General features: G+C 42.9%; 1 protein-coding gene across 1 annotated transcript in view; it reads right to left on the reverse strand.

Annotated features, from left to right (window-relative positions):
• Nucleotides 1-2,126: 2,126 nt before the first annotated feature.
• Nucleotides 2,127-25,395, reverse strand: part of LOC144828230 (connector enhancer of kinase suppressor of ras 2-like) — a 2,060,726-nt gene continuing 2,037,457 nt past the window's right edge. The window contains exon 26 of the mRNA XM_078686315.1: nucleotides 2,127-5,551. Coding sequence (XP_078542441.1) covers nucleotides 5,336-5,551 — 216 coding nt within the window. The 3' untranslated portion in view covers nucleotides 2,127-5,335. The remainder of the gene's footprint in view (nucleotides 5,552-25,395) is intronic.

Here is a 25,395-nt window from a genome sequence, read left to right on the forward strand (position 1 = left end):
TTTCCAAAAAGTCTTGTGACATCTAAAAAATGAAAATAACTGGGTGGGGTCTGAATGTCTTTGGTGGGTTACGTATGTGTGTGTGGGTGGGTGGTTTTGATTCATTTATTTGTAAAGGGCCAAATTAACAACCATAGACATCTGCAAATTATTGTGTGGAGACAGAAATCATAAACATTAGGATAACTGAAGAAGAGTAAAAGAGATTAGAAGAATGGGTGAGTCTTCCGAGTTCAATAAAATGAAGATGATCAGTGGTAACATGAAGACAAAGAGACTATTCAATAATTTTGGGGCAAGAATCTGAAAAGCTCTACCACAGCCAGCAGACTCAGTGGCGGCCGCTAGCATGAAAAAGTGGTGAGGCAGTGCGGGGGATTAATAAATAAATAAATAATAAATAAATGAATATATGTGTGTATATATATATATATATATATATATATATATATATATATATATATATATATATATATATATATATGTATAGCCACAATGTCTTCCTTGAAGAAGAAATCAGCCGCACACCGACAACGGAGCTTGCATTATTTATTAAAAACCAACGGCAATCCTATATATATATATATATATATATAATTTACCTACCACCCGCGCTTTGCTTTTGTATTACCCAGCATGAGAGAAGCGCCGGGATTAGGCAGAGTGGGCTGGTTTCAAGCTCCAGCAGGGAATGGTTGCCTGCACTGCCTAAGTCCTGCCTAAGCCCCGCTGATATCTCCAAGCAACAATCAGGAGATATACAAGTGTGCATGTCGGTCAGGCCATCCTAAGACAGCCAGCCAAACCGACGTGCACTTGCTGCCCTAGTGCCCACCACAGCTCATGGTGATGGCCCGCCCTCAAGACTGTAGCTTCCGCCTACATGTAAAGTAAAATGATAACAAAGCAGTTTCATTAATTGCTTTGTAGCAGTAGGGCGACACTCCTCTGCCATAGCGGAGGAGCCGCCCTTGAGCAGACTTGAAAAGGGGGAATCTTCAGGAGCTGTATCACACCAGACCTGAAAAACCTCAGAGGAACATGAGGCGCTATTGAGCGAGTTAAGCCTATAACACTTTACTGTATATAACTGTATGTTAAACAAACACAAAAAAAGTTTTATAAAATCGATTTTTTAATTAAGTCAAGAATTAATTTGAGTCCCTAACGTAATTTTTTTTAAGGCAGGTATTAACACGGGAAGCACGTAAAATATCATTATACAGGAACAACTGAGCGTCTTGAGGAATAGGCCACAATAATTTGTCATAGTCCACTTGACTCACACCCAGAATGGTTGATTCAAAAGTTCTCTGATCTGTGCAATAGAAAATCACAACTTAGCGTTGGAGTGGGTAAAAGTTACAAATATATTTACATATTTATAAACATACAACACCGTGTACTATTTTTGGTCATGGCAAGACTGCTTACGATCAATACAGACTCAGAAGTTGTCTCTCTCCAGTTCACGGCTTTGCATTGTTCATAAATGATGTTTCTCCAATAATTCATTAGCTACTGTAGAAAAATATCGAAATAAATATATGTATATGCTATATATTTATACAACTTTATATCATTCCTCTCATTGTATTCTTTTGAGATGAACACTTGGAATGAAAGGAGGTCTTTTGATTTTACCCAAAATGTTCACATAGTACCTAATTATTAGTTTGGCTGTCAAAGGGCGGCAAAACTCATGGTGGTGCAGCTGTGATGGTCCGGCCACCACTGCCCGACGGTCCAACCGTCGGATTACAACTAGGGTGGTCGGACCGCCATGGCACCGCCGCAACCACCAGGGATCAAGGATAGCTGGCAGTGGTACGGCGGTCTTGAGGTAGCAATATGCTTGGCGGTGCCCTGCGGCACGCCAAGAATATTACGACTATCCTCACCACCAGAGGTATCATGGAGGTTCCAACTCCACGAAACTGTTGGTGGGCCCTGTGCACGGGGATGCATGCGGGGGGGGGCACTTGTTGTGCCCCCGTGTGCATTCACTCCAGTTCCTGAACAGTATGGCTTGCAGAGTCCATGTCGCACAGAAACTGGCTTTGACATTTCCATTGCTGTGCCCTTTTTTACAGGCACCGCTATGGGACTGCCAAAGAAACGCCCGCCGGACACGAGAAAACTCATAATATGGCCGGTGGTGCTCACACGGTTTGGCGGTGTGGGAGCAGGGCAGCGCCGTGGTAGCCCTACTCCCACACCGTCGAAGTCATAATCAGGCCACTAGTGTTTACAGTCATGTTTTTGTCCCCTTTCTTTCGAACCCATGTTTAACAAGATCTTGTTGCTGTCTATACTGTTTTCTCCAGATTGCTCTGGTTCTTTTTATGGAAGTAATATTATTCCTTAGCATTGATCAATAAGATGTGATTTTTCTTTGGACTCGTTGTAGTTGAAATAAGTAAAGGTGTTGCTATGGACTGACTGACAGTTCACAGTCTGTTCGTTCATAGTACCCATGCTGTGAATGGTTCAATATTGAAGGCACATTTAATGCCAATGGAATGAGCAACTATTTGCAGTAGCTTATCAACTAAAGCAAGAATTACGTCATGATAACAGTGGATGCATTTCCCTCCCTTTTATGTTGTCTGCATTCAAGTGAGTGCACCACCAACATGCCACAGCCAGCACCAGAAGCTAATTTAGTTGCAGAGAACAGCCATTGCAAAGCACCTGCAGTTTAATTTGACTGGATGGTATGAACATGTATCAAAACTCTGCAATGCCCACTTTATGTTGACGGATATACATATTTCACTTCTTTTTGAGGTTTCCATACACAATTCCTTAATTCTCTTCTGTGAAGTACAACTGTATGCGCACACACATGCAAGGTATCAACTCATATAGAATAACTTACTGCTATTTCCCAAATTCTGTGTGTAATGTACTTTATATTTTTGTTGACTTAGTGAAATGGATTTCTGATGTATTTTAACTGCAGTCTAAAAATTACAATGTTTTCCATAAACATTTGTGAAATGTGTATTGATTGGGTGCGCTTTCTCACACTTGGGAAACTAGTTACGCCTAATATACTTAGAAGTGAACTAATAGAGCGTACCAGAATATCGTCTGACGTAACTATTGTGTCCTGAATGTGTCGCATTGGCGTTAATAATAGCACATCTACAACCAATGAGATAATATTTTTGTAAACGATATTTAGAACACAAAATTTATGCCAGAAAATATTCCACTGTACGACATTCTGAAATACAACAGTGAATATAGTACTCAGCTGTGTGAAGATCAACCTTTCATACGTGTTAGTAAATACCCAAACAAACTAATACACTTGTGAGTGAAAACCTAATTTGCATTACATTTCCTGGGCCACTCCCATGAAACTCTGAACGGTATAACAACCTGTCAAAGCTATGCCAGAAATGAAATGTGAATAATTTACACAGGCGTTGTGCAGAACGCACTAATGCATGTTTCACCTGCAAGCATACTTTCATTATAAACTCACTTTTGTTAATTATGCAAAAGGTATACATGCATTCATTGCAACTATATGCAGGCTTAAATCTACATTACGCCTGGAAAAGACTTTGTGAACTGGCATCTGTGAGGCTCTTTATAAATATGAATTCTTCATTTGAAGCATCATTATGCTGTCATGATGGAAGCATGGGTTTTGCTGCACAAATGTTTTTTGGTTTAAATATTATTTGTGATGGCAAAGTAAGACTTTTATAGAAGAGAAATGTAATTATTATTTCAAAATATGGAAACAATAGTATGTTAGAAAGGTAATATGCCACTATTCCTCTCCAACATTCAATTTACAGTTTGCAATTGGATTGATTTTACTTCTTAAACACATTTGAAAGAAACATTGAAAACTTCTCAAAGGGTCTGTGACGTGATTGTAAACAAAAACAAACACTTTCTATGTGCTGCAGCTCACAGGCATGTGGCAATAAATTCACAGTGGATAGATTCCGTCTGCAATGCCTACCATCTTTTATGCCTAATCCTGTGAGTCTCAATATAAGACACATCGATTTATTGAACATGCTGTAAAAGGCAAAGTATCAACAAAGTACGCAATATGGTAACACAGCAGAACCGCCTTAAAACGTATTACATTAAAAAAGTCCCCGAATAAACTAAGATATGATACTGCCGTGCATTTCCAGTCTTGGAGATACAGTGAACATACCCCATGGGACACATTTGTTCCAATGATTTCAAACGTCATCCTATCAACTGGTGCTATGAAAGAATTAGAAACTTCACAGAACACCTGAAAGATGAAATAGTCAATAGACCCTGACATCGTTCAAAGACATGTAATAACAATGATTTTGTAATATTTGGTGAATTTACACAGACAAGAAGGTGCATTAGTAGTGGGATGTGTGGGGAATGAGTTGTTCATTGTGTCTTTTCCCAAATATTTACACATTGTGCAGATTAACAGGGCTTGACCAAAATGCTAAACATGTAGTTGAGTAAAAGACCAAATTAGGAATAAGAAGGCTAGTTCATTGATAATTGCTTGTGTTTCATTTGCAGGACAGTACTACTGTTTTACCATTTTGTATGTCCCTCGACCGCTCATCAGTACCTGGGAACAGGTGGGTTCCGCTTCCAGCACGGCAGGAGGGTAGCCGGACGCAGTCCCATAGGGCCATGTGAGCGTCTTTTTACAGGATGCACACTGTACATCTTAAGGCACTATAGGGGTTGACCTTCCCTTTTTCTTGTAATTCTGCCTCCTCTCTTATATTTTGTCAGAATGGTAGGCATTGCATCTTGTAAAGACAATCAAACGTGACATACTAACAGTGGTGAACATAGCTTCTGTGTTGTTGCTATTGTACCTATCCTGAATCAAAAATCTACTGAAGATCTCAACTCAGGAATATTTGTTTTATGTAACTATATTCTAACATTTTACATTTTATATACATAGATACAAGTGTCTACATAGGAATAGCTTTATGTATATATATATTTATATTTATATTTATATATATCTAAATATATAAAATGTCTGGAGAAACTTTTCACTGTAGTCATTACTTCAACACAGTACTAGAATAAAAGTATTCATCTTCGTTTACGTTTCCATTCCAATCCCTCCCTATAATGTTGATCTGGATATACACGTCATATGATAATAGCAAACAAAAATATTCAGAACAGAATAATACTGTCTTATCATGCAATGTGGTAGGCATCCTGTGGCACTATTCTCGTATCCAACGTATTTACAGTGCTACTGAGCGCATCCTTTGCAAATATCAACAATGCTTGCCATGTTATATATTCAGCTTCTTTCCATGGTGTTGAGTCTTGGTCAAACGTGCGTCTCAATGAATGAATGTGTATGTGTCAGCATTGGCGCTGTGACTACAAGTTCAGAAGATCCATTCTGCGGTTTCATGGCAGGGCTGTATTCACAAATGTCCAAGAAAAACTCATAGTTATTTTGCTTCCATTCTTTGAATTTCTTTGAAGTCAAGTTGGGATCTTCCAGAAGGTTGTTGATAATGGCTAGGTCCCCTTCTTTTGCCTGTAAGATGACAATTAAGATGAAATAAGTCACTTTCTAGCAATAGCTAAGGTTATTTACTGAGATTCATTTTTTTCACAAGCACAAGGTCATCAAGGTAATACTATAAACATAACAGGACCATTGTACGCAGTTTCCTATCTAACACAAGAGTGCAATAGACTGCATGAAATATGGCCTTGTTGCCGAAGAAGGCCGACATAGACAGGAAAATATAAATTTGGCAGGGTCTCTAAAACGCCTTTCACTTGAGCTAAAAGGCACATAGGGCCCTATTCACAAACTGTATTTTGTACTACGACTTCATGTGCTATGAATGCATGCACTATAAAATGCTATTCACAAGCCTACATGCGGAGAAATCTGCCTTTTTAATCTTTTCTATGTGGATTGGTGGAGATCTTCACACATTTAAGTACACCATTTAATTGTAAATGTAGGACGGGCCATGGATAGTGGAAGGGAAAATAGGGAATAGTTCCTCAAAAATAGGAGTGGTTTAAAGGAAATATAAGGAGGGATTTAAGGAGGGACATGATAATAGAAACATACACCCAAAAAGAGGTACCCTATTGGTGTACACAAACTACACTTCTAAAGCTACTTCATCCCTAAAGGTCTAAAAACAGACATAAATGTAATTAGGCCTAACCTTAGAGTACGCCTAGCACCACACATAGCCATCACATAGAAAACAGTGGCTGCAAGCAATTTAAATAACACCACATTGGAAAGATAAGATAATTAAATATATATATTACTCAGTGGTAGCACCACTGAGTAGGTATAGTTAGGTCAGCATTTGCATAGGACATGAGTTTTTTGTGATGCTAATAACTTTGACACCATTAGATGAATCTCCACAAAACCTTTTTTTAAAAGTGCTACTTTTTGACTACTTGGTGCAATGGGTGCAATGAAAGTTTCAGGGTAATCCGTCAAGTGGGGACCGAGAAAGAAGGAGGTTCCAAAATGCAAAATTCTCATGCATTTTCCATAGATTTTTTTGGCAGGGCTACAGCAAAAACTGCAGAGCAGAATTATACCAAATTTGTCAGGAATCTAGATCTTGGTCTGCAGATTGTGCTTTTTGTGCTTTGGTGTAAATCCATTTAGCAGTTTTTGAGAAATTAAGGTTGAAAAATATTTGTATATCTGGATCGTTGGGTTCCAGGGACTCTCTCTCGTACCAAATAAAAAACAATAATGTGTTCTGATTGGCTATGGGAGCTTTTTTTCACCTTGCCCATCTCGCTCCCACAGGAGCCAGACTCCCAGGGCGAGTGCTCGGTTTGACTGCCAGCAATTTGAGAAAACCTTTGCCGGCAGCCAATACAGGACTCCGAGACTTAGTCCCCTGTTCGGAAGTAAATAAAACAAGCATTGGCATAGCCATAGGTCTCGCTTTTGGGACCTTATATGTATTTAGTTATGCAGCACAATATCCTTGGTACAACAACATCAACTGTTGCATGGCTAAACACTTATAAGGTCCCAAAGACGAGACCAATTGGCTATGCCAATGCTTGTTTGAGTAATCACTGCCAGGAATCTAGTTAAGACCTTCGTCCTTTTATACGTTTGCTTTTAAGGTCAGGGAACTGGAATTTGGCATAGGTTATTAAGTAACTATGGAATGCAGCAGAAAAAACCTGGCTGACTACACAATGTCGTCTTTCTGAGAATGACTGCCATTATTTTGGTAGAGGCTAAAAGTCATTATGAGCGGCAAATGTTAAGAGGATGTCTTTTTTATCTAGATGGATGGCATATTATACTCCTGCAGCCCTTCATAGAATGGACCCCTTAGTTGAGGAACATTGTTTTCATTGCCAATAGCGGGGGGCTGGGGCCTGGCTCTATATTTGTGATACTTGGCACAAGCTGGGGCAGTTTTGAAAAACGCTATACTCTGCTATCAGTCTTACTCCTCAGGCTAAGAGAGATCAAGAAGCTTGTGTGGTACTTTTCGGGGTTTTCTATCAGAGTCAGAACTCCAGCATTGGCAAATGGGGACAGGGGTTTGTATTATTTGCATTCTCGATTGCTCGCTCCTTGATTTTATGGCACGACACGGAGGCCATATTATGCAAATCTCCTTTATTACCACAGCTCAGTAGCAACAATAGAATGTAGAACATCAATGAACATTCTGAGTAGGAATAAAGTCCCATAGAAACCATCTCCCATCCTTCTTTGTTGCTGCTGCTCAGAAAGATAAGTAGCTCTTCTATACTCTCAGACTTAGTATGATATCTAACCCTTATACTATATGTTTCTTTAATGGTATAGTTACCTTATATGGGAAATTACTAATGTGGGAACCCCTCCCTAGATAATTCCAGAAGTTTATAACTATTCTTTTATTGTATTTCGCTATTTTGCCTGTACTCTGTGTGACTGTACTTCATAGCACTTCCCCTCTGTGTGACTGGACTTCATAGCGCTTCCCCTCTCTCCAATCGGTTGTTTATACCCTTTGCAAAAAATGCCCCTCTCCGGTTCTATTTCGGACAGGTTTGACCTCTTGTTTACTTTTAAACACTCGCGTACACAGCGCGGTTGAGCCCCTCTGCCTTTACTTGAACACACACGCGCACCGCGCGCCAGCTATACACAAAGATTGCGCTCACCTTCGCGCCCCTGCACCGACTCTCTCTCCGCTTGGAGACACTTCTCCGCCTCGACAGGAAAACACCCTACGGCATTGCCGTCCACCCGACATTTCGTCGAGTTTCCGGCCCCCTCGCCAACGTCACTCGAGAGGGGCCGGATTAAAGGAATTGCCCTTAGCAACGACCGACGCGAACGTGACGCGTGCGTGTCGGCCATTTTAGGGCATTGGGCAATTCCTATCCTTTTTCATTATCCAGCCATCTTAAATCGATGGTTCACCCTGCTGCCTCGATCGGGTGACAGTTATCCACACACAACGTGTCTCCTCATGAATTAACAGCGTTTTTCGTCCTCAAGAGACCCATTGATCTACTACTTTAATATTTACTCCTCTTCTCACCATTCACTGAGATTCTGACTCTGGTAAGACTTTAGAATGTCGGAACCCATTCCCAACATTGAGGGTCACCTAGAAAAACTGGTTAACAAGGCCTTCGAAAAGGTCCTTAATTCAATTGATGACAATATTAATAAAAGGCTTGAGGCCTTACATTCACCTCTCCCCTCTACGAGTGGTACCCAATCAGGAGCAATTAAGGCTCCCAAAAAAAGGGCAATAGGAGGTAAAGATCGTAAGGATTCAAAAAAACCTACGGCCACCTCCGCCCCTTCACGCCCTCGTGGTGGTGACAAGAACGGTGCCTCGGGCACCCCATGTGGGCAAAATGAAGGCCCAGAGCCCCCTATTAATATGGACACCGAGGATAGCTCGGACCCAGAAATAGACCTGTCTTATTCATCGGAATTTAATACCGATGAAGACGAATATCAAAAAAGAGGAACGGGGAGCTCAGAAGGGACACCTAAGGTCCCAGAGAAAAATATGACCCTACTAGACCCCTTTGGTGACCCTATGTTCGACCCACTTCTAATAAAGCACCCTCTATCCCCCGAGTGGGCTCCCTCCCAACATGTTGCTGACTACCTGTCGTTTTGGCTGCGGAGGGAAATCCAACAAGAAGTCAGGGCAAGACTTCGGTCAGAGTGCCCCAGACCCTCTTTACCCACTAAAATAACCACAACCCCCGAACTTGACCCCAAAGTGGTGGCCTTTATCACTAAATCTTCTCGAGACCCTAGGAAGGGGTTAGACAAAGGCCTTAGGTCATGCCAAGACCGCCTACTAGATTCCCTCTCAACAAACCCAGTTCCTAGGTTTCATGGTGGATACTATCAAGACAGAACTCCGTCTTCCCAGCGAGAAAGTGAGGAAAGTCAGAAAGGAAGTGAGGAAAACACTTCTTCTGAAATCTTTCCCCCTGAGATACTTAGCCAAGATCCTGGGCCTTCTTTCCTCCACAATCCAAGCCATATTCCCAGGTCCCCTTCATTATCGGGCTCTACAGAGACTGAAATCGAGACACTTGAGATCCAACGGATCATACTCCCAATTGATCTCCCTAGACCAAGAATCAAAAACCGAACTACTTTGGTGGCTCAAGAATTTAGAAGCATGGAATGGCAAAGCCATTTTCGGAGATCTACCAGATCTGATAATAGAATCCGATGCGAGTTTATAAGGCTGGGGTGCAAGATGTGGGAACTTATCAACAGGGGGTCGCTGGACCCAACAAGAAAAAGAATTGCATATCAATTGCTTAGAATTACTAGCAGGTTCATTTGCGATTCGCTGTTTTACTCAAGATTCAATGAAATGTTCTGTAACTCTACGAATGGACAATGTGTCCGCAGTCCGCTATGTCAGCAAACTGGGTGGCCCTCACTCCAAAGACTTGACAGACTTGGCGAAGGGCCTATGGAACTATTGTTTGAACAAAGGTATTTCAGTTGTAGCAGAACATATTCCCGGACTGAAAAACGAAGTTGCAGACTGGTACTCCAGGAATTTCAGGGACTCCAGCAACTGGAGACTGAACAGAGATGTGTTCCTATCCATCCAGTCAAGATGGGGCCCATTCAAAACGGATTTGCAGACCGTATAAACACCCACCTGAAACAATTCTTCAGTTGGAGGCCGGACCCTCAAGCCACGAAAGTAGATGCCTTTCTACAAGACTGGACGAACCTAGCACCTTATGCTTTTCCCCCCTTTTCAATGCTCCCTCGACTTCTTCTTCACGCTCGATGTTACAATCAGAGCATGGTCGTGATTGCCCCTCTCTGGAGATCCCAAGCGTGGTTTCTTATCATCCTAGAAATGAGTATAGACTTTCCAATTCTAATTCCTTCCTTCACGGAAATACTTCTAGATCCAGAAGGTCATACACACCCCCTTGTGGAACAAGACCTTCTAATTCTGACGGCATGGAAGATTTCAGGAGACAGTGGAATGTCCCTGGACTTTCGCCAAATGCTTTCAGACTCATTTCAGAGTCATGGGCATCTGGCACAAGGAAAGCTTATAGACTGGCATGGAACAAATGGGTTCGCTGGTGCCTTCAACGAAGTTACGATCCCATTTCAACTGATCTAGTCAATGTTATCAACTATCTTTCGGATCTTTTTACCTCAGGTCTTTCTTATAGAACTGTTAACGTTTATAGGTCCGCTATTTCTGCCGGTCATTCCTTAATTAACGGAATTTCTTTTGGACAAAATCTTCTTACTAAAAAAGTAATGAGAAGCATGAGAGTTATAAAACCTCCTGGTCCTAAATACACTACATTGTGGGACGTCACTTTTGTTCTTAGGACTCTATCGTCATGGGGAGATAATTCCTCTCTATCCCTTAGACGCATCTCTTTTAAGATTACTGTCTTATTATGTCTGGTGTCTTTTCGTAGAATTCTAACGTTAAAGCTTTAGACATTTCTAGTAGGGCCTTCCAACCCGAAGGAGTTTGTTTCTTCCTTAAGAAAAGAACAAAAACCATGTCCTCTACAATTTTCTATCCCTTCTTCTCTGCTAATGATAGACTCTGTGTGGTCAAATGTTTAAAGGAATATGAAAAAAGAACTAAACATCTTCGAATGAATGAATCACAACTACTGATTTCTTATAGATCTCCTCATAAAGGAGTCTCTTCTCCAACTTTAGCCAGGTGGGTTAAAAATGTCATGCATGAAAGTGGTATTGATATTTCTGTTTTTGGTGCTCATTCCTTAAGAGGTGCCTCAGCTTCAAAACCTTTCTGCTTAGGAGGAGGATTACAAGACATCCTTTGAGCTACAGATTGGTCAAATGATAGTATGTTTAGAGCATGTTATTTCAAACCAATAGCTAATGTGATTGACAATGTTCTTAATGCACTTTAAACTTGCATAATATGGCCTCCGTGTCATGCCATAAAATTTAGATTTTTCACAGCCTGCTGGGCAGAAAATCTGGATTTTATTAAGGACACGGAGGCTAATATTATCCCACCTCTTTATTATACCCTCCCATTTAAAATAATTTTACAGTGTTTACTTTTTCTTTCAGAATAACCTGATTCTGGATTTTATCTGTGGAATTTGGATCTTCAAGTTTTTGGAGCCTCAAGTTTATCTCACGTTGATCTTTCTTCGCAGTTTCTGAACAAAAAAGGATGGGAGATGGTTTCTATGGGACTTTATTCCTACTCAGAATGTTCATTGATGTTCTACATTCTATTGTTGCTACTGAGCTGTGGTAATAAAGGAGATTTGCATAATATTAGCCTCCGTGTCCTTAATAAAATCCAGATTTTCTGCCCAGCAGGCTGTGAAAAATCTAAATTCTCCAAAAATTGAGAACATGTCCTGTTCCAACATACCAAGAGTGGCTTAAAAAAATGCTCCGAACAAAGAAGTTTGAGGAGGCATATGCAAGACAAGTTGGGCGCTTAAAGAGATATAATGTCTCTTGGCAGTATCATGACTAAATTGAAAATGTGGGCCCGACCTCCTATTAGTGCAACCTGAGATATGCTGACAGCTGTTTACATTTCCGGAGTATTAAACTGGTGCAGTTGGCCTTATTGAAGCTGCACATTCATTGCATGTATTTAAAATAATAAAATAAGTAGCTATGGCATGACTGCACTATAGTATGCCGCTTTAGTGGGGCACTGTTTTCTGAGTTCTAGGGGGCAGAGGGATGATTGACTTTCTGATACTGGGATTTTCAGTAGCTTGTTACTTGAAGGTTTTAGGTGCATTGCTGTAATCCCACTATTATTGTACATAATTGGGATCACTGATATGAGATTGTAATTTTAAAATGTATGGACTCTATGAGGGGCAATGGCACTTTACTCTGTATCTGTACAAAACTGGCTTACTAGAAGGTTTTTTGTGTCTTGTTATTCTAATTTTGGTGTGTATAATTGGGATAACTGATGTAATGTTGTGATTTTACAAGTAGGGAGTGCACGAGGCACGATGGCACTTAACTAATTTTATCTGAATTGTACAAAACTGGATTTTCCATCTAATGTTCGTTATCTTTAACGTATTGACTGTATTTATGATAATTCCATGATTATGTTTGCACATTCTCATTAATTGCTTGTGTTTTTTATATTTATTATTGATTTTTAGGTCTGATGTGATGCACTATTCCACTGTATTTTATATTGTATTATTTATTTCTCCGGTACTGTATATTCACATGTGTACTGCTGTTCGATCCTAGAATAAAATAAATAAAATGTTAGGACCACCTTAACACCGCCCTTTACTTCACTCATCAACGGAACTAAAAATTCTCCAATGAAAGCTGAACAAGCAACTGAGAAGGAGCTGGTCATTAACAACTCGGGTGCACTCACTAGTGACTTCAGAAAAATAAGAAAGGCACACAGATCAAAGATATGGGAACTGAGCAAACAGAATGAAGAAAAGCAGCGAGTAACCTATAATGCCCAAATTAATGTTGTGAGCTCTAAAATGTCTCTGCCCGTGCCCAACCTGTGAGAGATTTGACAGCTGTGAATGGCTGCGCCTCTACTCGGCAGGCGGGGTGTCGTATAACTAGAGTCATTACTTCATTGTCTCTTTAATAGTTTGAAGCCAGACTGCATTAATGCTCTGCGAAAGAGCTGACATTTACAAATGCGCGTGCCAGTCAGGACAAAAACTTTATAGTAAAATAAGATTTTGATTTACAATGTAATATTAATGATATTTCTGGAGATGGGCCCTCATTGGAGCATTTGAATTGTCCTTTATCTACTTAGTGTGCATGTTCATTTATGTAACTCGTGCTTAACTTCAAAGCAATGTAGCGCTGTACTTTTTTTGTTTTTTTCAATTTAAATAGCACAGGCATTGCATTGCTTTGCACAAGCACCAATTACATTACATTAGGTGAGATTAATTTTTTTAAATATTGTTATTTTACTCCGGGGAGATTAAGTGGAATCATAGGATGTTTGAGGGGGGTCGTTTACATATAGAGAAGTGAGTGAGGGTGGGATATGGGCGGGAGACTGCAGACAGGTGGAAAGAAGGACTTGTCCACCGTGGGAAGCATTGTAGAGTTAGCATCGGACTTCTCATGCTCGGAAGGTGCCCTGGGTGCACATGTAGTATTGGCAATGTATTGGAATGTTTGTTCAGTGTTGTGATTCAGTTTTGTACCTGCGCATGGAGCGAACGCTGGTAGAAAGGTTCGAATGGCAATTGCGGTTCGACCTTCAGACCAGAGAGTTGTTCCATGTCGTGGGTGAAGCCTATTAAGAAGAAAACACATTTGAAGCAGATAATGGTGTGAACCTACTACACTTACTGCATTTGGTGACGATTAGGGAATTTGCTTCACCCACCGGCGGATCTCACACTGATCAAAACAACGTGACGATTGGAGTTCCTGGTGAGCTGCGGCCGGGCACAGGAGGTCAAGTGCTGCCCTGCGCGTCTAGAATCAATGGGATATAGGAGAAATACCTCCCACTCCTGCTTTTGGTGAGGGACACAGCTTCTGTAGTTCCCGCATTTACGACAACCTGAATGCGCTTCTCAAGTGCCATTTCGAGCACCTCCGTGTGGAGAAGCCCGGCTGAGGTCTGACGTATCTGTGGCTCCGAAGCTTCGGTTGCCGAACATCAAGTTGTCGGCAGGGAGGAAAGCAGAGACTTTTAACGAGTCAGAGAATGCAATAAAATATCTCATTGGTCACTTCCAGGAAGGTCATAAGAGGTGTCTGATGGGTCAATTACCTACGGGAGCAACACAGAAGGAAGGGTGAGAGCTTCAATGGTGTGGTGGAATCGGCACACTTAAGTGAGGCTTCTAGTTTAATCTTCACATGGCGCTGTTCAGGATTTTAAGCCAAACAAGTAACCTGAGACGAGAATGCTAAAGAAAATACGGCAGTGAAAGTGAAAGTAATATCGCCCGCTTCAAGGGTGCCTGAAAATGAAGCTGACGAAGAGGGAGGGGGAGAAAGGAGGGGGTAGTGAGAGCAGAGAAACAGAGGGGGTGGAGGAGCATTGTAAGGCTTAATGAGCCATTACAAAAGCCAGATGGCCTGTGCACGTTCACGCACACATGCCCGCAAGCTTGAGGCCAGCAAAAACCTCCCTGAAAGCACTTTGAAAATCCGCATACTAAATTTCTCGCAGAGCAGCGCATGCGCTGGTTCAGCAAGACCTAAAAAAATATATATAAGGGGGGGGGGGGGTGGGTAGGAATACCCTGCACCCCTGTGCCCCATTGGAAAGACCCACAGTGACCCCCAACACTGGCCCAAGAAAAAAAGAAATTGGCAGTTTTTGCTGCCATCCTGTTGGGGTCGGAAATAAAAGAAAAGCAAAAAATGGCAGTCGGGATGCATTCTTCCGTTATAGGCCCGTGTTGTTTATTTAAGGGGAGAGGGGCACATGGCCCCACAGCCATAACAGGCCCCCGGAAGGACACCCCAGACTGCATAACATAAGGGGAAGGAGCACGTTGCCCCCCTATCTGAGTCATTATAGGCCATGGTGCACTCACCCCTGGGGCAGAAATTTCCCAAAACTGCATGCCCCCCTCCTGAACGCTTCAAAGGCCCTGGAGACCCCATCCCCAGGGCTGATATATTAAAATAAGGGGAGGAGGGCTGCACAGCCCCCCTCCCGAGCCATTGAAGAACCAGGGAGGTGCCCTGGCCTTTAGAGGCTTGAGGAGGCACCCCCCTCCCCAAGACTCTAAAGGCTGCATTGGCCACAGGGGCCCCATCCCCCGGGGCCGGCACACATACTGTGTCCCGGGGAACCCACTCCTGCCACAGAGCATTTTCACTGGCATGGCAGAAAAGCTTGTGTTTGCCCCTGCCTGGGGAGAGCATTTTTAAAACTCACACCTAGCAAGAGCTAGCAAAAACTTTGCTCCCAGCTTGGAGCACACTTGTGATCTGTTTCCCTGTCCACACTAATGCAGACAGGGAAACAGATAAAGAGATTGCTCCCTTCAGGAGGGAGCAGCATAAAGTAGCTGCTCCCCATGGGCAGGAGTAATGCTGGCTCCTACGGCATGCGGAGAGCCAGCTGGGGCCGCTGGGGCCCTGGGGCTTCCAATGTGCCCCCAACAATTGTGTATGGTAATTGCCCTAGGTGGGCACCAATGCACACACCTTTAATTAATGCAGGTCCCGGGGGAAGGGGACCCCTGGGCCGAAAATGGCTTGGGGAGGGGGGCTGCCCTGCCTCCCTCCCTCCCATTCAAATTATAGTTTGCTCCCAGCTTGGAGCAGACTTGTGATCTGTTTCCCTGTCCACACTAATGCAGACAGGGAAACAGATAAAGAGATTGCTCCCTTCAGGAGGGAGCAGCATAAGTAGCTTCTCCCCATGGGCAGGAGTAATGCTGGCTCCCATGACATGTGGAGAGCCAGCTGGGGCCGCTGGGGCCCTGGGGCTTCCAATGTGGCCCCCAACAATTGTGTATGGTAATTGCCCTAGGTGGGCACCAATGCGCCCACCTTTAATTAATGCAGGTCCCGGGGGAAGGGGACCCCTGGGCCGAAAATGGCTTGGGGAGGGGGGGTGCCCTGCCTCCCTCCCTCCCATTCAAATTATAGGCTGTGGGGGATGGGGTCCCCAGGGCCTAAAGAGGCTCAGTGAGGGAGGCCACATGCCCCCCATTAAACTATGATGGCCCAGGGGACGTGGTCCCATGACCCATAAATCGCTTCGGGAGGTGGGCTGTGCAGTCCGCATTGACTTAAAAAAAATTGCCTGGGATGGGGATCCTCAAGGCCTAAAGATACTCAGTGAGGGGGTCCGCACGGCACTCCTCTCTTTAAGAAAAACTCACAGCCCTGGAGGGTGGGGCCCGAGGGCCTTTTTAAGGCTTGGGGAGGGGATCATGTGGCCCACTCTCCTTTAATAAAAATATGGCCATAGAGGATAGGGTTCCTAGGGCTTATAGGGCTCTAGGAGGGGTGATGCATGCTCCCTCCCCTTCAAAATACATAATGCCCTGGGGCATTGGGTCCCTAGGCAGTAATGAGGCCAAGGGAGGAGGGCCCCATGGCCCCCTCCCCTTTTTGATTGGTATCAGCCCAGGGGATGGGATCCCTGGGTGATATTAAGGCTCAGGAAGGAGCTGTGTGTCCCCCTCCCTTTTTGTCTTGTATTTGGCCCTGCATGGAGTCCCCGGATCCTGAAGTTCAATCTTATGCTGTGAAGGGGGGTTGGCTGACTGTGACACATCTCCTGGCGTGCGTGACCAAAGGTAATGGGCTTTACATATGTAACTTCGTGATATTTCTCCAGTGAGCGTATTTCCCACCATTTGGTGAGTTCATACATATGTATGTATATATATATATAAAATTCAGTTGTAATCGTTAACTTTGTAGAATGTTAACATTATATATATATATATATATATATATATATATATATATATATATATATTAGTGTTAATATTCTACAAAATTAACGATTACAACTGTACTGTTATTATTTTTGTTGAAAGATATCCTGTGTATGACTGACTCGTAATAAAATCGTATTTGAAACTATAAAAATAAAAAATATATATTTTAATAACTTCATCAGAAATGTAGAAATAATATACATTATTTAAACTCAATCTACTAAATATTCATTAACAATACAAAATGCTAGTGAGGATGTATTTTTTAATTTAAAAATAAATAATTATAAAATAATTTAATATATTTAAATGCTTCATCATTTAACAAATATTTATTTTGAATGTGCTGTAACATTTTATTTTATAAGTTCTACGTAAAAAATATTTTTTAAATGATTTTACAATTACATTTTATAGTAATGCTTTTTTTGGTAAATCTCCATCATGGTAGTGGAGATTGCCACCTACGTGTGTAAAGTTACTAGTAGTAAATTCAGACTTAGATGCTGCCACCCAATGAACTGAGGGGGTGGAGAAATGTAAGACGAGACTTGGGTGTAAACCTACACTTGGAAATGGTGAATACCACAAAAGCTTAGATTTACACATGAGTAAAGTTCCACATGTAAATTTACCTTTGTGAATAAAACCATACTTGATACCCTCTCAACAGTCACATAGAGTATACATTTTCATTGGCAGCTAAAGGAGACACACTCCGCATTATGTATATGCGATCTTTTCTTCATTGTTGTGTACACAGCATATTCTTTTCATAATCACACTGAAAACAAGGCACTTCCTTTAAGATTTCTGCCCTAGTAAATTAATCTTCTAACAGCAATGAGAACAGCTTCTCAAACTTCTCAAAACAGATGTAGGCTGAGGTGCATTCGACTCAAGGTCTACCACAGGCAGCATCTGAAGAATAATTGCTGGCTTTCCCTACATTCTCTTGAATATCATTGACCTCCAGCGATTTAGTTCTGTGTGGTTTTGATTGCTCTGTTCAAACCTTAAAGCGGCTGTATGGCAATAAGTAGTGCTATACTAAACTCCTACATAAATAAACAAATAAATAAATGAACATACCAAGATGAGCTGAATTAGGATGCATCATTATGAGATAGAAAATTCTTATGTAATGGAGCCTCATGTGAGGCGGGGATACATAGGCAAAATTCCTTTAACGTGGCTTGGTGAGGGCAGGAGCAAAAGTTTGTCTGAGACCATTAGTAGTGCACTACTGTTTCTATAAAAGAGGAAATAGAAATATTATGCAAAAAGTCACTTACTGAAGAACTGCTTAAACTAAAATGAGCAAACCCCAACCGTAAGAAGGGGCTGCAATGGAGCATATAAGGTAGTGAAAAAGGCCTAATGAACCAAACTCCTAAGAGCTGGAAGCAAGGTGGGCAATATAGACTGGATTGCGGATGGACTTGCGTCCGTCCGCCATCCCGCGCGGTGCCTGCCGCTTTGTGCATGTAAATACTGGGGGGTACCACAGGTACCCCCCATGTGCACCCCCCACCCGCCTATGTGCGGCGGGCCCCCACAGAATGTGGCCCCTTTGCCCCCGTAGAGGGCTTCTTTCAGATGGCGCACTGACAGTGCGCCACCTGAAGGCTGCTTTGCCTCTGTGCCCGCGTCGGTAATATGGTGCAGAGGCAAAGGTTTATGTGCGACAGCGCTATTGGTATTTCAGAAGGGGCCGCACAAGCACCTGTGGCCCCTTCTTCTAATACCAAAGTGCCCTGGGGGTGTGCAAAGCGGGCGCAAATGACTGTTGTGCCCCCGGGGCACTTTATGTGATACGGAACCCCAGGGCAGTTAAGTCAGCCACAGGCCTTGTGCTACGTGCCTTTTGCCAGGGGCCTTGAGCATTCCTCATAGATCCTCCATCTCATGCCTGCTATGTAATATATACCATCTGCCCTGAACTCAGCTACTCAACCAGAACCAGGTGTATTTCTAAATATACATGGATGTCACACAAATTGAATTCTGACTAGACAATCTAACTAATCATCTCACCAACATCACCTTTTGCTTGGACTGTATGTTCCACTAGAGGAATATGAGCTTCTTCTGTATAAATGGAACTGAAACTGATATCCTTGCTATGGGAGAAATCAAACCTGTCTCATCAATGTTTAACTGGCCCTATTGTCTATAACCCTACCGATTAACAAAAAGGTCAGTAACCTGGTGATAATCTTTAATTCTGAACTATTTTCTCCTAAGACAGTCTATTGATCAAGGGCATCAATTTCCAGCTCTCACAACTTCAGAAAATCCTTCCATTGTTCTAAACTGGGAATTCTATAGTCCTCACAAGAACCCAGGCCCTGGCACAACTGGGATACTGCAATATAAATTCTACATGTCTTTTCAAGGAACTCTTTACTCACATTCAACGGCTACAGAAATAGGCAGTCAGAATGTGCGTAAACCTACAAAAAAATGCAACCACACCAAACCTACCGTGAAAACACTCAACCGATTTACTTTAGAAGCAAGGATAAAATTCAAACTTCACTAATCCTTCCACAAAGACTATTGAGGCAATGGCCTAGACAAGCAGTTCTTAACCTGGGGACCCTTGAGGGTTCATATCAGCTACTCAGGGGGGTCCATGGACTCATTCGGCCTCTAGCCATTAGTTTCTGTCAATACTAATAAGAATTTTAAGCTAAACAACGTTATAAATGTGGTTCCTCACATGAGGATGATCGTTTCATCATCTACGGTATTTGTTCCCCAATGTATGTATTAATAAAATCAATAAAAGTATGTTTGGAAAATAATCATAAACATTTCGGAAACATTTTCAGTCAGAAGCGGATTACTAGCTCAGGACGAAGAATAATTGAATGCAAGCAGTCACTGTTCACATTCAAACAATGCTTCAACCTGAACTATCAACCAGCTTCTGACTAAACACTTTGGAGTTGCTTATGATTTCCTAGAAAATTATACACATCTGCACACATATAGAGCCATTTAATTAGCTGTTCTGAGATCTATGCGTGAATAGATTGGTACATTTCCACAAAGGGCACTCCAGGCTGCATGGTCTCTGATCCACTTCTTTTTAGGCGCAAGCACTTGCAGACAATGATGATCTTGTATTGAAAACGGGCATGCTTGCATCTTTCATCATAGCTGAAACACTTCCACAGACACAGTACCATTTCCCTGTAGGCAGCATGCATTCTACTATAATGAGCACCTGGGTCCCTATTTTGTAAAGGGCACATTTTCCTTGTTTTCTGCCTTGGGCACCTTAATACAGATCAACAGGGCACGAACAGGGAAAGGGGGCCCTGTTACAGAGAATGCTCTGCCCCCAGGGCAGTCGTGAACTCGCGCTGTCAGGTAAAAAACAGAGCAGCTTTGAAGCAGCTGCTCTGTTTCACTGTGCAGGTGGCAAATCGCCTGCACTTTTAAAGGGGATCAGGGAATACCTTGCAGGTGGGTGTAGTGCGTGACTGCACTCTCTTGCAATGGGATGTCTGGGACCCCCTTTCCCCTCTCCAGAGGACTGATATTAGCGGGTGCACTGACAGTGTGCTACCTTTTAGGGGACGCAGGGTCAGTGCACTCGCTGACAGATTCTTTGCCTAGATGTCCACATCTATAAACTTGTGCTGCAGCAGAGGCAAAGGGATTCCCTCATTCGCAGGGGGTCACACTCCCATGCAAATGAGGCAACACCGTCTTGAGAAAGAACTGGTGCTGTATGTGCGCCAGCACTCTCAGTATTACAGAAGGGGCCGCACAAGCATCTGCAACTCCTTCTGTAATACCAAAGTGCCCTGGGGGCACACACAGCGGGAGCCAACAACCATTGCTCCCCCATGGCACTTTGTGTAATATGGCCACAGGTCTTTTAGCTTGCATGAAATTGCTGTCTCTGTCAACTTTTGACACAAAGACCTTGCATACTATCCAGCTTTGTTCATACTAAGCTCAATTGCTACCCTGCCCTATGTTTGTCTGATGCCAATATTAATCCAATTACTTCTTCTATCCCACCACTTCTGCTGAGAGCCCTGATTTCACCTGATTACAGATTGATTTGTGAATATGACTAGAGTGTGTAGTTGGTCTAATTTTAAAATATGCAGTTGCAGAGAAAAGTCTGAAACTCCCTTTTTACTACATATAGGCCACCCCTAAGGTAGGCCATAGGTAGCACTATCGGCAGGGTGCTGTGTAGGTAAAAAGTAGGATGTGTGCCTTTGTTGTGCGGCATGTCCCGGTAGTGACAAACAGTTTTTTTGGTTTTTCACTGATGTGAGGCTGCCCTATCATAGGTTTGCATTGGGAATCGCTTCAGTGGTAATTTCTGATTTGAAAGTGGTAGCGTGGCCATGTTTGGCAAGTTTGGAATAGTGGTGAAAAAACCTGCTTCTCGTTGAAAGCAGATTTGTTATTACTATTTTAGAAATGCCACTTTTAGAAGTGGGCATTTCTGTGTGCTTATGACTCTTTGTGCCCTGCCCGGTTGTGTACCGTTCCTTGGATGCTTGTTTCCAGTCCAGGGTTGACCTGATTCGGCAGTTCGGGCTGGACTGTTCCCATTGGGTGCAGGGTCAAGACTGATTTGCATATGGCTGGGTCCAAACTGGAATGGCATGGTGAGCAAAAATACAATGGATTTATGCCCAGATCTCTATACTGGGGTGAATGTATGACATTGTTCTGCATTCTGTCCATCAAGTGATCTTTTTGCATTTGTCACCCCGAGTTTGGCGGGTGTGCCCAGACGTGGGTCCCGTGCTCTCCATGCCACTGGAGTCAAGCTATCCTGGCTGATGAGGGCTGAAAGCACGAAACCGGTCCTAGGATGCTTGTCTCCAGTCCAGCGAGGACCGGGTCTGGCAGTACGGGCTGGACTGTTATCATTGGGCACAGGGTCAAGACTGATTTGCATATGGTTGGGTCCAAACTAGAATGGCATGGTGAGCAAAAAAACAATGAATTTAGGCCCATATCTCTATATTGGGGTGAATGTATGACGTTATTCTGCATTCTGTCCATCAATTGTTCTTTTGCATTTGTCACCCTGAGTTGGACGGGTATGCCCAGACCTGGGTGCCGTGCTCTCCATGCCACTGGAGTCAAGCTATCCTGGCTGATGAGAGCTGAAAGCCCAAAACCGGTACTAGGATGCCTGTTTCTAATCCAGGGAGGACCTGGCCTGGCAGTTCGGGCAGGACTGTTCTCATTGGGCGCAGGGTCAAGACAGATGTGCATATGGCTGGGTCAAAACTGAAATGTCATTGTGAGCAAAAAAAGGCGTGTCTTGCCTTTCATGGGCAACTCATAGTTGGGCTGAATAGGGCTGGTCTGCGTTTAGAGTGGTGGGAGGAGTTGGCACCTGAATCTGCATAGGTCTGTGCTTGCTTTTCACAATGCTGTCTCCACCCCCACTGTAGTGTGTCTGGAGCCAGGGCTGAGGATTGAATGGGGGTGTTGTGCACTTCCAAAACTTGCTGGAAGTGCCCCCAGAACAGAGACTTTATGGGTATAAGTGCATGATTTTAGACACTGTGTGGACTTGTAACAAGAAGCTGCTGGCTCTACAAACTGCACATTGCCAGGGGGAGCTTTTGTGCTGCCAGGAGGAACCATCATGGGACTTTGCTTGTTGTGCTGACCTGCCCAAAAGGACCCTGTGTGCTGGACTACTGCCTGCACTCATGCTTTGATGCCCCCAGTGCTCTCCAAGGAGTGCTGTTATGCACCTTGTCCTTGCAAACTGTAGCGCATGGTGAAGCGATTCATCTTTGGTTTCTGAAAGCCTCCCTGTGGTTCATTATTGGAGAAACCGTTGTGCACTTTTTTCTGAGGGGAAGTCTCTAGTATGTATTTACTTGGGGCCTTAATCGCTGAATGCCCTGTGCAATTTACATTCTGTTGCGCGAGCCAGAGATACGGGCCCATTTTGCAATAAAGGAGTAAGGAGCGCAGGCTGCTTGTCTCAGCACTGCACTCCGAGATCCTCCTCCAGTGTGGCCCCATCCCTTTGGAAAAGAAACCGCATGTGTGCAGCCTGAGTGGCAAAGGTAGAACAAACCGCGGGCTGCTCGCCGCAGCACGCACCACAGAATCCCCCTTCAGCGTGGCCCCCTCCCCTTTGGAAAGAGAACTGCGATGTGTGCTGCCTGAGGGATGTGGAAGCCTGCTTCCAGGCGTAGTTAGCCGGGCACTATACATACAGAGATATCCCTAGGTCTATACAGATATAGGAACACGCATAGTATATCACACCAAGGCTCTCTCTATAAACATTCAAAATCAATCCTGAAAAAATATTCAATACATTTTTCGGATTCACATCACTCACCTAACCAGGTGACATGCTTCATCATCTGGGTCTCCTTTGATAGTCAGACTACTGACAATCAGGGCTACAACTCTACCATTTTGATGGAGGAGCCCAAGGATGTTTTATGTCACTTAACAGATGTGAGCAAAAAGATTTAAGTAGAGTGTACGGGAAAAGCAGTGCAGTGCAATAGTGAAAGTGCAGATTAAAATTAGAGCGTGGCAGGACCACAATTTTATTCCTGTCTGCCACGGTCCAAATAAAAAACGAGTGCAAGGAAACAGTTTCAACAGATAGCTGTTTCTAATAGTTAGATGGTCTACATGTTTCAGCACCCATAGGCAAAACTATACCCCGTGCTTTCATCAGGACCTTTCCAAATTATTATGCTACTGCAGTAGTGAAAAAAAGGGGGTTAATGTGACATGTGTCCATGCATATGTCTTAGTTGGAAACAATACAACCTAGTCACCTGTTTCCTACTGTTTATATTCCATCGTCAACAGATATTCATATCTTTCGACACTTCTGGAAGAAATATAAAGAAAGTACATATTTTGGCAAACTGAGAACCTTGGGCAGAGGCCCTGCATTTTCCATGTTTATAACCATTGTGACAATTCCATTGTCAACTAGTCATCCTCCAAATTTATGGGTAACCATCATTATTTCTTACCTAAAGCGTTTGAGAAGAAAGACCTCACCCCACCTGGCAACAGCGCAGGATAAAGGAGACACCGCTCTACGAAGGAAATAAGCAGGACATTTATGTTTGGTGCTCTGCTATTCCTTTACAACGTCTACTTAGTGTTCTTTAAAATGGCAAATATAATATTCTACTCCGTATCTTAATCAAAGACTCATCTTTCCTGCTGTTATAGGTGGAGTGCGGGCAACGTTAGAAAGTATGACCCAAATTGTAATACAACATCCACAACCACGTTTTTCGAAGGTAATGACCAAATGTTCATCATCCTCCAATCTTCCTCTGGGACTATAATCTGGGCGCTGCTTATATACAACCCAAATATTCATCAAGAAGCGTTTTCTGGCCTCGCTGTATCATCCATCAAAAATTGTTACCGATTTCAGCACACTTAGGAAATTATACGTGTGTCTGATAATGTACGGTCCACAAACCAGCGTTACTCTTGACAAATGGCCGCTGGGTAGATAACAAATAGTCCTCATTTCGCCAATTGTCGAAGGGAAGCTCGCTTTAAGGTATGGTTACTGTTTTTAACAAAACCAAACGCTAGGGGATAGATACAATCCTATATGCGTCTACAGCAACAGAGCTACTGTGCGGCAGCTATAAACAATCAAAGATGCTTGCCGGGGAGGTACAGACTGCAGGATTCGCCATTCCTTATATGTCACCACCAGTCTTCCCGGATACCGCTGTATTGCACGTACCTAGGCAACAGCGCAATGACGTTTTGTCATGTTGTACGTCCCGCTCATGGGAAATGTAGTCTACGCTGAAACGAGTGTTGCGCGTCTCAATCTCACCAGTAAATGAAACATAAATCATTCATAGGAAAGCGCTCTTGGTAGTTGCGCCCGACAGATCGTCAATAAAATATGATGAGTGGGACTTAAGATCGCCATATGTAAAAATACGAGCCCCAATCATGAAAAATCCGGAAAAAAGGGGGGGACAAGATAAACCATCCACAGATAGCCACAGGCATACGTTATAAGCCAGGGTATAAATCAAAAGAAAATATTTAACAACTACTTTGTCCTTGATAGCCTGGTATTCATAAAGACTTTTTGTTTAGAATTTTCTTTATATTGTAGGATCATGAAAAAATAGGATAAAAAAATAGGGACCCATTTCGATATAGTTTCATCTAATACTTTAAGTCACAGCAAAAAGCTACTTGAATGAAATATAAGGAACAAAACAATTCCTCCTGATGGTGATGATATCTCTGCTGGTAGTACATACTCATCAGAGTATACAATCTCTGTTGCTACTTAATTGGAAGTAGAAATGTCATCTTAACGATAACATCTGCAACTTGTTGAAATCAATCCATGTATAGTGCATCTGTTCAACACGGAACATTCTGACCAGAAAAGGATTACAATAAGGTCCA

This window comes from Lissotriton helveticus, chromosome 4_1 (assembly GCF_964261635.1).
Source record: "Lissotriton helveticus chromosome 4_1, aLisHel1.1, whole genome shotgun sequence".
NCBI classification, from domain to species: Eukaryota; Metazoa; Chordata; class Amphibia; order Caudata; family Salamandridae; genus Lissotriton; species Lissotriton helveticus.